Source organism: Rhea pennata, chromosome 1 (genome assembly GCF_028389875.1).
Source record: "Rhea pennata isolate bPtePen1 chromosome 1, bPtePen1.pri, whole genome shotgun sequence".
Classification (NCBI taxonomy): Eukaryota; Metazoa; Chordata; class Aves; order Rheiformes; family Rheidae; genus Rhea; species Rhea pennata.
The window spans coordinates 77,744,581-77,763,389 of NC_084663.1; the positions used below are offsets into that span (position 1 = coordinate 77,744,581).

An 18,809-nucleotide genomic window follows, 5' to 3' on the forward strand; every position below is an offset into this window, starting at 1 on the left:
TTTTGAAACAGGTTGAAGAGTAATCAGTATCTTCTTTTTTTCTGCAAAAAGATACTATTATGTTGTTGTAGATTAACAATAAAGTGAAAGTGATAAACTTACTTTATCAATGTTTGTGTTATCCAGGGCAGCATCTATCTCGTCTAAAATGAAGAAAGGTGCGGGACGAAAGCTGTGAAAGAAAATGCATTATTTTGCATGTAGATGCAAAAATGTTTATGCTAATAAACATTCTAAATACTCTGAGATCACTTTATCATAAAATTCTGTTAAGAAGTAACAGCAGGGAAAGAAAGGATTTTTAGTCAGTGTTTGAATACTGTATTAGCAGATTTTCAACACATTGAAATGATAAATTCAACATTCAAAATGATAAATACAACACTGTCTTTCTGCCGCTTATGTAGCGATACATTCAGATGATATTGTAACATCTCTTTTAACCTGTAATTATCTTTTACCTGTGTATAGCAAATACAAGAGCCAGAGCTGCCACAGATTTTTCACCTCCTGACAAGCTATCCATTGGCATAAATCGTTTTCCAGGAGCCACACAGTTAAAGCCAATACCTTCCAGATAAGGCTCCTCAGGATTTTCAGGACTAAGGAATGCCTAGAAATGCAAACATTTCATTATTAATAGTAACGTTTATAAAATTGTTAAGATGGATTTTTTTTTTAAGCTTAAATTCTAAGATAGTGTTCAAACTGGTAAGTTAACTTCATTTGTAGCAAACACTTGTTCATCCATACTGAAGAGTACCACTGTAAAAATTCCCAGCAAATCAGTCCTTCCTAATTAAGTAGGACCCAGGAGGCTAATTAGCAAAAAATCATTTTAGAAACAGATTAACGTATCTGTTAGTAACATACTTTTAATTAACAAATAAACCTGATTTTATCAGCTTTTTTTTTTAAAAGCTTAGATTTAGTTTTCCCTTTTGTAAGTAAATACACGTACAAATTTTTTTTTTGGTGAAAAGTTAATTTTACAGAATCTAGCATTACATTGCTAGTGTATTTCATACTATCTGGAGAAAGATTTTAACATGTACGCTTTCTGTATAGCTTGTATACTGGTTCCTATGCCCCCACATTGGAAGTACTATTTGGAATGGATGTTTACCAATCTATACTAAGTGATGCATAGTTTATTCTTCCCATTAAAGAAAATAGTCTAATAACATCTTGTCCCCTCTGCACAAGTTGCTACAGATAGAAATTTCTGTAGTTTACTGTCCATTTCATACAGGTTCTGTCAAGTCATAGATACAGTGAAAGAAACAAAAAATGTTTGTACTTTGATTTAAAGATCAACCTCTGTTTACAACCTCTGTTGTAAATAGTTCTGGAAGTAAAATGCAGTGCTTGTAACACAGAATCATAGAATTTGTTTTGTTGGAGGGATGCATATTTTCCTCTTTTTCTCTGCTAAGAATGCCCTTCATTGCTATTGCAATATTCTTCAAACTGTAAACATGGGAAGTATATGTGGCCCAACAACTCCCAGTTGTTGTGTTACCGCATATACTTATGTAAGAGGAAGTTTTGAGATGTACAGACCCTCTTAGCAAATCACTTACTTAAAAAAAATTATCTTCCAGATTACTAGGGTACATACACTCCTTGCTCTTTAAGACATGAATGGAATCACGTTTCTCTTCTACAGAGGAATAACGGAAAAAAGAAAAAAAAGCAGAATCTACCAGTGCATCTGTGTCTGTTCAACATTTTAAGGCATTTTTTAGGTAGTTTCTTTTGAAGTAGTTCTAACACACAATGTGCTGATGAAATAAATTTGACCGAGCAATATATTCATTGCACAATGTCCTCTGCATTAAGAATCTCTGGAAATGAAACTCTATGAGAACTTCCCTATTTTCATGTTAAAACTGTTGGTCACTTAAAGAGTATCTGTTCAGCCACAATCTAGCCCAAGCCATTCCTTAGCTGACCAAGGCACAAATACTCTGACTGCACACAGAGCATTCAGTTAGTTTCCAATGCAGTCAGACTGTTTTCCTTCAGTTACTATGTTAGCACCTACTAGTTTTATCTTCTCAGCTAATTGCACACTAATCTCTCAGCCAGGTTACTACTATGGCTCAAGTCAAGGCACTGCATCACCGACTTCAGAAATAAAGTACCAAAGTACTCATTTTTTGAAATGCATCTGGAAAAAAAAACCTGATCAGCTTTTAGAGTGATGCAAAGTCAAGATCTGCCTAATGTTTAGTCCAGAAGAACAGGTATGTACCCAGTAATTTTGAAGACAGAAATGCTTTATTATCCAGCCCAAATCGGAAGCCAAAAATATAAAGATACTTAAGGTGTTCATTGAATATTCAACTCTGAGTTAAAAACATAAAATCTGAAGATTTAAAAGGGTAAGAACTCAAGCCTGAACTCTTTAAGCATTTAAATATCTATTGAATTTGATACAACAAAAGTGTAAACTATTACAAAGTTTAGGCATTAATACTGAAAGACTAGCAGAGATTAATACCATGGTGACACAATGAAGTTACTGACACACTAAGTCATTGTTTTTATTTAACAGCTATAACAACCTTTAAAACCTCATATAAAATAGCACTGAAATAGTAATTTCATTACAATTTTTAGATTTATTTATACTGATTAAGTATTTTTTTATTACTTGCTATTGCTATACCAGATCTGTAGGCCACTGTTGTTTTTAAGTGAAATGCTTGAATATATTTCACACTTCTGTAATAATCTGCAAGTCTGATAACTATGAAAAGTAAAACTAACCCAAACTATCAGGTTCCCCATTTGGTTAACACTTCAGATGTTATTACTCTCTCTCAGGTCAAACATGGTCTGGCATATTATCTAATCATCTGACTCTTCTGAAATTCTGAAGTCTCTTATTTGTGTAGATTTCTTTTTTCAGACTTGAATCTGTGTTTGGAAACTAAAAATGTTACTAAGTTTTTCTTATCCTAGATAACAAAGCTTGGAGTAGGCTTTCTAAGCCAAGTACCTGAAAATATGACACACCTGAGCACTACTGTTTCTGCAAAGTTTCTTGTAGATCTGATCAATAGCTATGGAGGCATGCTCAAAACACTGGCTAAAAAGCTCGTATCTCCTTTTTTTCACCTGCTCGAATTCTTGCTTGCATATTCTGGCCTCCTTTCTGCTGGTCTCAAAAGCTATGAAAAAAATTACTGAAATTACTCCATAATAAGCCTCTAAGCAAATAACACAGAAGAAATATGTATTGTGTACCATAACAAGCATCAAGGAAAATATTTATTACAGGAAAAAGCTCTAATGCACATACAATCAGCAGAGTTTCCTTCCAGATTTCAACTAAGGGGCCCCAAAAGCATAGAGTTAGCATGTATTCAACCTTCTCAATGCCACATCAATCTGGTGCAATGAAAAAAAAATTTTTTCCTTCTAGTCTTTTCTGTAAGCTGGGTGTCTTAAACAGTACTGCATTTATCTGTTGCTATAGCTTCAGAACTCCCTCTTTTTGGTAGTATATTAACATCTTTAAGGACACCCAATAATTCTGCAGTAATGCTTATGTCCAAGTTACTGACAACATGTACATGTTTCTTCAATTAAACATTTTTATAATTAAAGTCAGCAGTAATTTTTTGAAAATAAGTAAAAATCCTTTATGATGTCATTTGATTAAGAAAGCATCTTTGCTAAACTATGTTATAGCTGAAATTGTACTTCAGGAAAATATTGCAGAGTAAAGTATTTATTAATAACTTTCTTTACGTTATTATTAAAAGATGACTGAGACTAAGGACTTGGGCACAAAAAAAAAATACCTTAATACTTGAAAGGAGGAAAAATAGCAGTGCCAACCCCAGAAATAGGATGTTTAATTAGGGTGAGAAATTGCACAGACACAAAAAACATTAGTAAGAAAGATTCAGTGTTACCATCTATTGATTCTTGGAACTTGTCCCGAACAATCTGCAATTTCTCTACTGCTCTTAGGTTTGGGGCAGCTGTCTTCATTAAAGTATTTTCTTTAGCTTTTATTTCCTGCTGAAGCTGGTTTGCATGAATCTCAATCTCTTTATCAGTCTCTAGCTCCTGAAGAAAAACATACACAGTTTTGCTTTAAGGCCAAGACATTTCAAGACAACAAATGTAACAAATAGTCATGGCTTCAGGGAGAAGTACCCCACTCCTCAATTAGCTTTATTTGGAAAGGCAACAAAACAAGAAACTGTACTGAGGGTTCTTAGTTCTTAAAAATCAGTTTACTACGTCTTAAGCATTGTTCCACAAGACCTTTAAGAACAGAAAGCAAGTTCTATTCAGCCTAGAAGTCTGGGTTAAAATACACCATAGAAGGAGGATTAGCTGGCTTCATTACTTGATTTGTGAAGAAAACCTTTCAAGGTTCTTGAAAAGTTCTTCAAGGCAAGTTCAAATGATGACAGATTTCTACCTTGCTCTGTACACTTAAAATACTGTCCTCTAATGGTCTAGCAGGTCATGTTTTCTCAGAAGTTCTTGTGTCTCTCTCCTTTTTAATCATCATAGCTAAAATAATTAAATGATGAAGGTTAAGTGCCATTCTCTGCAAATGATGTGGTATGAACCCTCCATCAGCCAATCACTAATTTCCAAAATTTTGTGTCATAACCTATACCATTTGTTGAAACTTAAAGGCAGAAGGTAAAAGAAGAGGAAAAGAATAAACAAATTGTATTTACTATTTCTCCATTTCATTTCTATAGCTGAGGTAACTTTTTAAATTAAATTTACTTATATGTGACCTATCAAAAAATCCCATATATTATATTATTGCTATGTATGATCGCAAACAAAACATACACACACACACACACTCTTAGGAGTGCTGTTTTTTTTAAGTAAGTTCAATTTAAAGGCTAGGGTGAAGAATAATTTCAATAAATAAAACATTTCAATCTGTGTTAATTTAAAATTAGTTACCTATAAAATACAATAGATTAGATTAATTTTAAAAAAAAGTTTACCTTCAGGTCTTCTGGTAGGCTGCTGTAGTCTATCTGAATTGCCTCTTCTCTTTCATAGATAGTTGATGTAGTCTGAGTGTCTTCTATTTCAGTTCTTAGCTACAGATACAAAGGACATTCCCGTTCAGAAACATGGAACGGTGAACTTCTAACTATTAAAGCAATACATTAATAGGATGCAAGAAAGAGAGATACTGGTAACAGGACAGCAGGGAAACAGTACTTTTCCACTGATCACTCCCCCCCGCCCAAACCAAACCAAACCAAACAGCATTCCTAGTTAATTAACACCCTCTGATTCTAATAGAAAACGCACCATTTATATGAAGACTAAAACATCTGCCGAATTCAGTTTGAAATTCACATGAAACCGACAGTAATTTATTTGTAACATATTTAAAACAATGAACATATTGTAAGTATGTAAGGTATATATGGAAAGAATTCCTTTTCTCCTGGCAGTTCATTCCCCTTTCAAAGAAAAGCTCCGATATGTGTAAATCAGGGCATTTCTTCCACTCAGCTGGCCTCAGAAGAAATGACTGGCTTCAATTCCTTTTCATAAGCAGAGTATCTTCTGGCCATTGTAAGCTTGGATTCCAAACAACTACTCACTCTTGAACGAAAATACCCGCTGCATATCATTATCAGCCCCTTTCCTATTAAGTTTCTTTCTCAGAACCATTTCCCACTGTCTTCTCAGTGATAGTAATTAGGAATGAGATTTTTAATGCTACTGCCTTCTCCTTGGTTTCATCTCTCTCTCATTCATAAACTATGTTGCAGTTAAGGTAACAATTTACCTTAACAATTTATCTCTAATGATTATCAGTTCATCCTTCCCTTCAAAGACCGCCTCACTGCCTTCAGTTTTCCTTCTGATCCATCCACTTACACCCATGCTCCAACAAAAGTAATTTTCCTAAGGAATGGGTTCAACAAGATTCCTTCCAAATTTGCAGCCCCATTACAGGCCTTTCAAAACACGATAGAAAAATAGGAGAACTAAGAAAACTAATCCTCTGCTACTAGGAATTTTTCTATATTCTAGCCTATCTCTGATTTCTGCGATTATCTATTTCTACATCCAATAAAGGGAGAAAAATGGTTTTAGACAGCATTTATATTACGAATGAATGATTAACTACATCTTCTTTTAACTCATAAACATGCTGTATTTACAGTTCTGACTTGATTGCTGTGTGTCTTTTTACATATGTATATTTGGAATACCCTGTACCAATTTCCTTGAGACTTCCAGAGATTTATGTATTTTGCAGGAATATATTTCAAGTGTGGCCAGGAACACTTGCAAATGTTTTTGTCTACTAAACAAAAATCCTTCGATTGAATGGATAAGGCCTAATTAAAACAAAACACTGACATTATTTTAATATTATTCTATATGACAATCAGCTCTCAAAGAAAAAAAAATTTAAATCCAAGATTGAATGATTGTTCCTTCATGATATGTCTCTTCCATAAAGATTTTAAGTACCTCTACTTCACTGATGTCATCCAGTGATCCAAAGAGAAGATTTATTTTCAAGTCTTGCACTTTGCATTCAAGGAGCAGATTATGTCTTCTTAATCTTTTCTCTTCCAGAGATGTTTCTATTGCTGTAGCTTCCTTTTGTAATTTGCCAGCTTCCCTACACAAAAGGCAGAAAGCTACTAAAATAGCAGCAGCACCACTACCAACAGCATCTGTAGCCATACAGTATGAAAAACATTTACTAAACCACAAGGAGGGCTTTTTCCTCTGTACTCTTTATCAAAAAGGAAGGAAACTGGTACTTAAATTCTTTCATCCTCTTCATTTCGCGAAGTATTCAGAGAGAGATGGAAACCATGTACTATTCTAGCATGCAAAATACAGTCTGCTACTCTGTTCTAAGCTCTTAACTTTACCACAAGGTAAAGACTAGCAGCATAGACATAATTCCAATATATTGCAAGTTCATACTATAGCACGTTCAAATATCCAACCCTCCTAAATACAACAAACATAAGCTCTGTTCTGTTCAAGTCTGCCTCTATGCATGGAGATTTGATCATTTTTAAATTGTCATCAATTACCTTTTCTCATTACTTGAAATGCAGTTGATTCTTTTTAACAAATTTCTTTGATAGCATCAAGTGGCTGCATAAGGCAGAGACAAAATAGTCTCTCATACTGTTAAAATTATGCACTCTAAATGAACTATAAAATGAGTATAAAGTATCCAATTCATGAGCTTATATAAAGTTCCGTAATTTTTTCTTAGCCATACTGTGCCAATATACCATTTTTTTTACAGGTGGTTAAGTTTTAAAAAAAACTTCTGATTAAGAAGCAACACAGGAATCCATCAATAATAAATAAGCATGAGAAAACTGAAATATGAACTACCCCGACACCAGCTGATTTAAAGGCAAAGTTTATGACAAAATAGTGTCCTAAACCTAACAAAGTGCTTTAAGGTACACAGCACTTGACAGGCCTTGAGAAAATGAGAACAATGAAATCAGGAAAAAAAAAATAATTCTTATGAATTGAACTAAGTTATACATTTTAAATGAAAATATGAGATTATCAGCAAACCTAATGTAAACTTTAGGTCATTTTAATAGGGCCAAAAAGAAAGATAAGCTAGTATGCACTTATTAGGAATCAATAGGTATTTATCAGAAATTACAATGTATGCCAACACTAGATATAGTGTTATAGGTAGATAGCCTACCTTATTATGGGATGCTTTCATGATTCTCTTCACTTACTTATAATTCACTATACTGAATTATAAAAACCATTAAACTAATGCATATTGTAATTCTGTTACTATGTCTCTAATGCACCTTTCACAGGAAAGCAGAACAACAGAAATTCAAGCACATGATCACTAAAAATCTGAAAACTATCACATGGATCATTTTTCCATGCATATAATTAGTAATTACCTATTAAGAGTTAATAATGTCTTTCTGAACTCTTCAACTTCGTTTTGGGTTTTTATAACCTCAGATTTATGAGCATTTAATCTATCCTTAAGATGTTGCTGCTCCTCCACAATTTCATTCACACTTTTTAGAAGCTTTTCCTCATCCTGCATAGAAATATTTACATTTTTAATCTTTTACCAAAAAACTTAATATGAAACCTCTATTAAACAGAAAAAAAGGTTGAAGTTTTAACCTCTTACAGTACATTGAAGTGTGACTGCACAAAATATGAAATACATATAGGAAGATCCAGATGTTTTGTATACATAGCCTGGCCAGCTCCAGATTTGTGACTGTACCATCTAAATTCTAAAGGCAGGGATCCCAGGACTTCTATAATCTGTAGACTACTCCTTTTTCCTCAACTACTCCCTTAGCACTGCAAGAAGGATCCCGTCTGCTGTACAATTTACTTAGGAACAATTTTAAAATGTATTGTTCCTTAGAAATAAATCCACAGGTAATCTGCAAAGAACAAATAAATTGCAGAGGTGTGTGTACGCACATATGTATACATATGCACACGCATTAATATATACTTAATGTATATATCTATATGCACATACATATGTACACAATACATGTACATGCATGTATGTACATATGTACACACATATAGATGAATGTACATGCACACACCACACCATTGGTAAATTGCTAAAAATTAGTTGTTAAAATATAGTAAATCTAATACGTGCATGAAGACGTGGTACATAGAGACAAATATTATCACAAATTAATCAGGACTTACTGCTGTTGCAGCATCAGAATGAACTACCACTGGAATTAGAATCACAGAATCCTTCTCCTCGGCAAAAATTTCTGATCTTGCTCAAAGTCTTATTTCAATGGAAGTCTATGCACACACATCAAGTTAGACACACATTTTTGTGCATCAGTGAATCAGGGCCATTTTTTTTTCCTCAGTATCCGAAAAACGTATCCTCTTATGTATTAAATATACATTTAAATGCTTTTAACATACAATAGCAGAGTTCAAGTGATGCTTGTGGCTTTCTGCCACGCTTTGGAGCAGTTTTACATTTCATTTTTTTTTTATTCAAAGCACTGTTACACATCTTTTCTCCTTTGCTTTCTAGCGCATCACAAGCACAATTTATTTAACAAGCAATATTAATATAATGGAACTTGATTATGAACATTTATTTTTATTACATATAGTCAACATGCTCTTGTGGAAGTAATTTAAGAAAGAGCACACTATGAAGGAGAAATGCCTGTGTATTACTTCAATTAAAAAATCTAAGTTAGTGTTCATAGTCAAGTTTTTTAAGCCTATTAAATTTTTGTGAAGCACTTTAAAGCTTAAAAGCACCAGACGTGTTTGCTATTACTCACAAAGCCTTATAAAAAAATCTCAACCACATGCTATTAGTTTTATCTGTAGTATGCTGCCTTTTCATATAAACTAAAAGCAACATAATACTATATATACAGTAATCTCAAATTTCCCGATTTCTGTAGTTTTTAATTTAAAAGTTTTAATATGACAGTAGAGGTTATTTCAAGGTTAAAACAACAACATGTACCTGAATTTTTTAACACAAAGTCCCTTAGGACTAGAAGAATACGTATATATGTAGGTCAGGATGGGTGGAGGTATGTGGCTGTGTGTGTTCTGGTTACCTTCTGCAACCTGGCAATCTCAGCTTCATCTTTATGGATGGTTTCCCTCAACATGCTGACTGCATTTGTTAATTTTTGTAGATGACCATGATTATATTCAAGCTGAATGCTTAGTCGTGTCTTCTGGCTTTCAAACTCCAGTCTAGTCAAAGTACAGTACAATACTTCAAACCAACACTTACAAACTAGTACTAGTAGATATTAAAAGAAACATTTTCACTTTTACTATTTAGTGTGTGTATATATATATATATATATATAATATACATATATTTATATAAACAAAGGTATCTTTTACTTGACTACAAGAACATGTATACATTTGGATCACTGATTCCACTACACAGCATCTTGCAGATGTATTAAAAACCAGAAAAAGTACACTAATAATCAGTTCAACAAATACCACATAAACAAATAACATGGCCACATTTAGTAAGAAAAGTAATACAAAAGTTTCAAGTTTCTCAGTATATGAGATGTATTTGTAAGTGATGCAGATAGGAGCTGGTAAAAGACTACACTGATGATGTGTATTTATTATACACCTGGGATCTCTGCTCTGCCTCAGTAAGCCTCCTAACCAGCTGACATAAATGTCAGTCTGAAAACTGTAAGGAATCACAGCTGAGAGATAGCAATTAACAAGTACAAGACTACATCTTTTTAAGCCACATTCAGCTTTGCTCACCATTTCTCAGCTGAGAGCTGTATTTGTTTGTAACAGTAAAATACAAAAGCTACTTCATATTCTACTGTGAGAATGTAATGAAGTAAAACTCAGGGGCTGCTTACAAAAAGGTTTCCTCACAGTTGCTTTCTGCTTCTCAGCTTGGAGCTCCTGGATGATTTACCAGGAGTGAGCTCTGCATCCAAGCTTTTGTCCATGCAAAATGGCTGGCACCACACCAGCTCTAAGCTCTTTAGACCTAGGCGAAGTCTAAATTTTCCTCCTCACCATACTCTAGTTCTTGCCAACATAAATAAGTGATCAAATCACTTCTGCCAACAAGTGCTTAAACTTCAAGTGAATGCATAGTACCACTACTACACTGCAGCCCTAACCAACGCATACATTTGCCCAAAATTCTGAAACACAGTCAGAGTCACTTCGTATCTGAAGGGACTGCTGAAAAGAAAATGGAGTTCAGTGCTAGGAATCAAACTGGTCACGTAGAAAAATTATTTCTGTAAAGAATGCTAGGAAATCCATGAATCATTATCTGCCTGAAAACTCCTGTACTACCTAAGACAGTTAATGTTCTTGTTCTTTAAGATATAAATTTGTAGTCCTGTGATAACAGTCTCTGAGTAGAATATCAGTTGGAGGATATCTATGAGAAAACTAGGACTCCACTTTCTCTAACAGTATCTTCCTATCTTAAATTACTGTATCTTATATTCACTTCTCCTTTAAGACTCATGCCCCTAAGTCATCCTCACTCACATCATCCTCAATTTGCAATAGAACCATTCCTCTGCACGGATTTTAGAACACCGTTCTTCTTTGCCATTTTATTTTTCAACAACAGTACTACTAAAATAACACATTTTACCCTATCAATTTGGTTGCAAAGCGCCACTGTGGACATGTGATGACAAATCCAAACAATGGTACTGCAACTGCTAGCTATTAACCTAATTCTTGCAATGCTAACATGACCTTTTATAGTCATCTAGGTTTTTGTGGTATTTCCTGTGAAACAGTTATTTATTTACCAGTGTGCCCGGTCTAATACAATCCACACCACTTTTAAATTACAAATACCACCTTTTCCTATCAATCTCCTCTTGTTGTCTCACACGTTCTTGTTCATACACACGAATATTTTCTATACCAATCTCTTCACAGAATTCCTGGAAAACAGCATCTTCAGCCTTGGAGTAAAGAGAAGACAAACCAAAATCTTTATACTGCTTTGCAAATCACAAAAATCAAACATTTACACAATCATTTCATGCTAGAAGCTAGAAGTTCAAGTTATTTCAGAGAAATAACAAACTTCAAGAGGCAACAGGCAAAAACTGAAATACAGAAAGTTCTATCCGAATATCAGAAAAACCTTCTTTATTGTGAGGGTAACAGAGCACTGGAACAGGTTGCCCAGAGAGGCTATGGAGTCTCCTTCCTTGGAGATACTAAAAAGCTGTCTGGATGCAATCCTGGGAAACCTGCTCTAGGTGACCCTGCTTAAGCAGGGGGGTGGGACTAGATGAGCTCCAAAGGCCCTTTTCAACCTCAACCACTCTGTGATTCAACTCCAAGAAAGGAATCAGGACTTGATATTTTCAAATTACACCTTCAGTACAAAGAAGTACCAGGTTTCAGGTATATGATCTGCAAAAGAAGGTCCTAGGCCCTTCTTGACTGCACCTGGTCATTCCAAAGACAATTACAGCCACTACAGTGTAACCAGCTTCCCTGATTTTATCTGTGGTCCCATTCACATGGGGAAAGAAGGCTGGATGGCATACAAGACTAACCGTACCACTGTCAGGTTAAGTACAGCTCAGTTCCTCATTTTAATCCTTTCTCAAGACCCATAAATACTAATTGCTATGTCCCATTTATAAAAGCACCAAATCAAAACAAAAACAGTACAGAATCCTCCACTTCCTAACTATATAGTATATACTAACAAAAGTTTCATCAAAAAAATTTAAGTCCTAAATTCTAACAAAAAATTTAACTAGATAAATAATAACTACATGGAAAGACTGAACAAAGAAACAGCATTAGCTCACAGCATTTAAAAGAAAACCCAACACACTGAATAAAATTTTAGAGAATTTCACAGGGCCAAAAATAAGTACTGTGTATATATATATAAACATATATATATATACACATATATATATATGTTTAACATATATATATATATATATATATATATAAACATATATATATATATTTAATGAAGGCTTGTTTAACCAGGTATCAAATAGCATATTAGAGTTATACAATACCTCGGAAATTGATGACTAGCTTGCACAACTTTTTTTTGCAGTACAAGCAAAAAAAACATAACTAACTTGAATTCTTATGGCCCAAATACTAATGATTTCTGCAGTATTTGCACAAGACAAACATTTGCACTTCCTCATGCTTTTACCACAAACAGGTAAGACAGAGAACATGCGGCAGTTTTGGTTTCTTTTCACATGCAGAATTCCAGTCACAGATTAAAACTCTAGAAAGACTGATGAGAAGGGAGAAGAGGCCAGGAACTAAATTACATATTTATGTACTATACATTCCAGGTAGTGGTTAGTAATCTTTCTTGAAATAGTCTACATTTACACAAGCATCTAGGCGCAGACCTCTGAATTTTCCAGACAAACTACAGCACCACCCTTCCAAGGCCTGTGCCAGCCTTTGTTAGTGTTTGGCAACAGTAGGGATAAAGGCAGCTTCCAGACAGAAGTTGTGAATGAGATTTGTTTCTTGGAGATGTGAGTAATGTTGTCTGAACGCTAGAAGAACTCCCTTCTGCTATCATACTAGGCTTTAATACTATCCACTTCACTGAACTGCCTTCAGTTGCTTTGTGATAACCATTATTTTGGATTTATCAGCTACCTACAAGAACTGTTCTCGTGACCACCTGAAGAGTAGAGAATAGCAAGGAACTGAGGCATAAGTTGGCACAACAGTCTACAGAAAAAAACAGCCCAGGAACCTAACACACTGGATCACATAACATCTTAAAGAACTTTTCCTGCTGATGATAAAGAACTGGAAAGGAGTAGACTCTGATGACAAAAGCTGTCTAGTACCTGTAACAGGTAATGAATTTAGGAGGGTTGGAATAGCACAAGGCCCCGAAGCTCTGCATTAGCGATCCCTCCAGAGTGAGGGGTAGCAAAGATGAATCATCCATACCACAACATAAATCAAGGCTTTCATTCAGAATCCACAAGAATAGAGGCATTCAACACCTCTTTCTTTCTTTTTCTTTTTTCTTTTTTCTTTTTTTCTTTTTTTTTTTTTTTTTTTTAGACAGTGGAATGAGAAATTTGCTGACAATCATCAGGCAGCTCACAGGCAACATGACCAACTGTCATCATTAGCTGTTGAAGACCTTGAACCATTCCCAGACCTGAAGGATGTGTGACATCCTAGAGGTGATCATCACTTCACAGTTTAGCAAAGCCAGATAGCTCGACCATTCTCTCACAGTAATCAGAGAACACAGAAAAATCACTGACAGAACTAGCTTTGTCCCAAAAAGAAGGTTTTGAGTCTTCACACTATGCTGCTCTTTATCTACTTTTCTATTCTATATAGCAGCGTAACATGTCATAACCTAGACATGACACCTGTGGATCCTTGTCTACAAAGTAGGTTACGAAGTTAAAAGTTGTCCAAGCTCTCAGAGCTGCTAGAAACAGAAAGAAGTTTCTATAAAGACAGGTAGCAACATAGGCTGTTGTGATTATGCGAGAAAGCAATACCTCATTAATTTTTTTCTGAAATTCTTCTATTTTTTCTTTTCTTTGTAATATTCCTTCTTTCAGCATATCACGCTGAGATTCAATATTTATCAGTTCACTTTCCAGTTTAGATTTTTCCTAGATAGAAAGAAAGGAAAAAGAAGGTAATTCTTCTAAACAAATGGACACCTTCCTATGCATCACTAGACAGTTCTGGCCCAGATTATCTGTATTTTCTGATTTAAAATGTTAATTTTTTTCTTTTTGAAAAGCTACTTATCCGTATTTATTGCTGAATTGCATGCAACAGTTACAGTTTTAATGAGTGGAAAGGCACATTACATTATAAGTATCATTATTTGACTTACAGACTTTTGAAGGCTACTAAATGGTAGACCAAGCTTACTGGGAGTTCAAGTTAATTTAAAGAATAAAATACAAAAAGTCTCATTATTTTATTATCTTGTTTTTTATATTTTATTAATTCTTCAGTCATAACCACTGTAAGCAAAACCTAAACTGAATTTAAAAATTACATAAGTCAGTCATGACTACTTCACTTGTAATTACAGCTTAGGTAAACAAAAACAATAATTAACCATAAAAATTGTAAAAGCTTAATACTATACCTTGCAGCAATTAGCAAGGTGTTTCTTTCTAATAAGCTCTAATTCACTCTGTGAATATTTAAGTCGTGTCTGAGTTCCATGGCATTGAGCTTGCAGCTGCTTCAGATCAGTTTCCTTACGTTTGATCTTCATTAAGTCCTAGAAAACATTAAAAGGGGAAAAGACAAGAAGTATTTTAAACAGAAGTTGACTTATTTGAAGATTACTTATTTTTTAGATTCATGCCCTATATAAGGTTAGCCTCACTGAGGGAAATCATGATCAAGTGTGTTGATGGCACTGGTCGTACTCAACAGCAGTTTTGAACACATTTATCAGGCAAGAAAGCATACACTTGTGAACTCCTTCTCTATTCCTCCCCACAAATAACCAGAGGTATGACAAATCATTTTACACTGATAGGCTTTTGTCTGTACAGATATTTTCATATCCACAGAATATATCAACCATTTTGCTAAAAGCCTTTGGGTATTCAGAACCAGATCTCTTTGTTTAATGTAACTCATATTAACAATGTTGGCCTTGTTCTCTGCCTCTGTGATATCTGAAGCAACCCACCAGATAAGGACAGAGACCTACAGTGTGTGTTACTATTAACTAAGAGGGTGAATAGCTACTACGTCCTTCCTGCTTTTTCTTTAAGTTTTGAAAATCATCTTGATCTTCCCCATAGCCGAATATAAAAAAGAAAGAATTTATCCAAAACAGAGTATTTACTCACCACCATCCTATATAAAATTTCCATGCCTTTTTGCCTTTAGCAGTTAAGTGCTTTTTTACTAGACCTACCTTTAACTCATTAATCAATCTATCTCTTCTTTCTTTCATTTTATTAATTTCTTTATCATCCCAACATCTAGCTTTAAATCTTAGATCACTTGATCCTCCAGAGATCACTCCAGATTTCAAAAATAAAGTTCCATCAAGGGCCACTGTCTGAAACAAACAAACAAACAAAAAATCTTGAACACCACAAAGCAACAAAAAATGGACAGCCAAAATATCCCAGAACTAGGGCACCAAAATATGCTAGTTAAACAAACCACAACCACATTTTAGTTGTTCTCCATTTATTCTCCCTTTCCAAACCTGCTAGCATAAGATACACTAAGCAAGTCAAAGAAGTTTTTCATTTCTTGGTGCTAATTACCTTTTAGCATTATTATAACAGATCAGAATAGGAAATAAAATTATATTATTTCCCTGTATTTACTAAATTATTATGAGACATTTGAGTATATATTGGCAATTTATAAGGTTATGGCTGGCTGAGTAGAGTAAATCAAGCAAGGTAATAATGGAGTGAAGAAAAACTATGGGGCTGGAAAAGTGAACAGCTCATTTGTAAACATATTCTTTACAAAAACTTACACTTTCTGTTTATTTTTGTGAGTTGACTGGATTCCAAGCAAAACATACTTTCAACTTAAACACTTTCAACTTACAGCTCTTTCGATCAAGATTTTAAAAGGTTTAATAAGTGCAAGAAAGCACATTATGGGCTATGACAGTAACTACAATAAAGCAAAGTAAAAAGAACTGCAGAAAGAAGTAAGAGTCCTCAAAGCAGGGTACATCTACAACTCCAAAGATTCCTTCAGATATTTGAAGAATTTTTGGATTTATTTATAGAAAAGCTAGCAAGAATATGTTTTTATTTTTAAATTAGGCAGTTTTAAAAACAGGATTATCCTCCTTCCTATCATCACTAGAGGGCCATGTCGGGGAACACGTTTGAACACTGTAACAATAACAATTTTTACAATTTACCTTCTTTTCCCAGGAATGTACCATAAGCAGCAAGACATAAGCATGTAAAATATCCAGAGATTTATTTAGTAGTAGACTGGACAGCACAGTACCATGCTGTGTTTATCTGCCATATTTAGTGGAATATTTATGGAAGAATTATTTAAATGGCATCAAACATGTAACTGGAAAATTGAAAGAGATATGCAACAAAATTCAGCTTCTTACCTTCAACCTCACTGGTCCATCAAATGCTATTTGTTTTGCTTCTTTAACTGTTTCACAGACCAGACCATTGCCACTCACAAACTGAATCACTTTCTTCAATGGAGGAAATGGAGTCTGTACAACATCTACCATCATTTTTGCTCCTTTTATCTCTCTCAACTTTTCATTGATTGGTTTAACCTGTAAAACCAATATGCAGTGTTTATAATCAGCTGGAACCAGACTCCAGCAACTCAGTAGTATAACAAGAGGGGGAATGGTGTTCCAATTTCTAAGTGGCTATAAAGAGGCACAGCACTCTCTTACCAGGTATAGAAATATGTATGAGTAACCCAAGACACACTGATAGGTCTCTTTCGCTTCAGAAGAGCACATGGTTAAGCAGCACCAAAAATCATAAATCTGTCCTGTAATATTCTAGCACAACCTACATATTCTCTAATGTGATCAGGTTATTCAAAATTCCTTAGAACGTAGTCTTAAAGTCTGAAAAGTACATTAGAGTTATCTATACTACCAAGAAGTCTTGCATATTAATCTGTAATATAGTTTTCAACAGGTTGAATGTGGTATCTAAAATTCTGGTCATAAACTTTAGTGATTACACATGTTCTCTTAAGATAAAATTGATCTTTACATTCTAGCTCTTTCAGAAATTAAATCATGTAAGTAAAGTACCATGTCGTAACAACAAATCATATCCAATTCTGAGTAGCCTGGGTACCAAGATGTATGGATCTACAGAATGGCTCTCTCAATTGCTGCAAAACTAGAAACAGATCTTTTTTCCATATTCTGTGTACACCATACTGTTCAGGACTATACAAGTCCCAAGATATGTATAACTTACTCTACTATTTCTAAATAAAGAGGCATAAAGTAATTTCATGACCTAAATATAGAGGCAGAAGAAGAGTCTGAGTTTTAACAACAAAGCGAGATCTTCTGAGCTCTCAAATCATGCTAGTTGTGCGTTAACACTTCACTTCTGTTTTAGTTAAGCTTAAATCAGCCAATATCAAGATTTACAACTGTATTAAATTGCTGATGATGGGAAAAAGAAAAATGTACTTACATCAAGGTAATCCAAAGCAAGGAAAGTTTCAGGTTCAGCTCTTTCTTGTTTTAGAAACTGAATGCAATCTCTTGCTGTTTTTTCAGTGGCAACAACAATAGCAGTCATGTATTTGCTGAACACTTTGGTAACAGCAAGTTGGTATTTTTTATGAATAGGATGGCACAGGTCAAGCAGTCTTCCAAACTGAAGACAAAAATAAAAAGAAATAATAAAATCTTATTTTAGATATCAAATATAACAAGATACTGAAGTAGCAGGAGTAAAACATGTTGCACATCTATCAGTTGCACTCTCTTACAATGGCTGTAAGTTAGAAAAATAGAAATTGAAGCAGCGATCAGTCCAAATAGCAAAGTACACTTCGAAAATCTAGAGAGATATACATTTTCCCTAAAATTAGTTGCATGCTTTGTAACAGTATCTTACCCACAGTCTTTGGCATACGCTTTCAGAAGCGCAACTGAGTGACAATACTAAGATTAGCTAAGTATCTTTTATGATGAGAAAAAAAGCATCTACCACGCAATAAAATTAAGTCTTTTAACAAAGTCATAAGTAAACAGAAACAATTAACCAGAAAATAGCATCAAGAAATGCATTGCTGCCAATTCCAGTGTTACACCCCAAAATATGTATCTGTTCATAACAGTAGCTTGAAAAGAGTCAATACTGCTTTTCATTGCATAACAAAGAATCATGACTATTTTGCCACATATTAACAGCAGTCATAGACAAGCCTGCTTTGCAAAAAAATCTGGAAGTTCATTACTGCACTGATAACTTACTGCTTACTACTTCACACATACAAATACCACATTTTTTTTTCCAAAAATTGAATAAGAAGTTTAATAATAATCTTCACTATTTAAGTATTTAGTGATTTGTAGCAATTTAGGAAAAATGAGTAATCTTAAGCAAGCATTTTTGTTTGAAAAAATTCAGTTAAGTTGCTCCAACTTACATCTTAACAAGGCTGCAGACTTATTGTACATGTGAGATTCCCTAATTAATTTCAGGTGTATACAAATACTGGCAGCTCAGCTGAATCTGTAACAAGAGTTA

The 18,809-nt window shown here is 34.3% G+C and overlaps 1 protein-coding gene across 2 annotated transcripts in view; it reads right to left on the reverse strand.

Moving 5' to 3' along the window:
* The window catches only part of SMC1B (structural maintenance of chromosomes 1B), a 34,217-nt gene that overhangs the window by 3,248 nt on the left and 12,160 nt on the right, over positions 1-18,809 (reverse strand). The window contains exons 10-23 of one of the 2 annotated variants that reach the window (XM_062592494.1): positions 17,745-17,930; positions 16,670-16,849; positions 15,482-15,628; positions 14,693-14,830; positions 14,085-14,201; positions 11,401-11,507; positions 9,630-9,771; positions 7,941-8,086; positions 6,499-6,652; positions 5,001-5,099; positions 3,930-4,086; positions 3,025-3,179; positions 462-613; positions 103-172 (exon numbers count right to left, since the gene is read on the reverse strand). In XM_062592494.1, coding sequence (XP_062448478.1) covers positions 103-172; positions 462-613; positions 3,025-3,179; positions 3,930-4,086; positions 5,001-5,099; positions 6,499-6,652; positions 7,941-8,086; positions 9,630-9,771; positions 11,401-11,507; positions 14,085-14,201; positions 14,693-14,830; positions 15,482-15,628; positions 16,670-16,849; positions 17,745-17,930 — 1,950 coding nt within the window. The remainder of the gene's footprint in view (positions 1-102; positions 173-461; positions 614-3,024; positions 3,180-3,929; positions 4,087-5,000; positions 5,100-6,498; positions 6,653-7,940; positions 8,087-9,629; positions 9,772-11,400; positions 11,508-14,084; positions 14,202-14,692; positions 14,831-15,481; positions 15,629-16,669; positions 16,850-17,744; positions 17,931-18,809) is intronic. The other variant, XM_062592485.1, reaches the window with a different exon arrangement.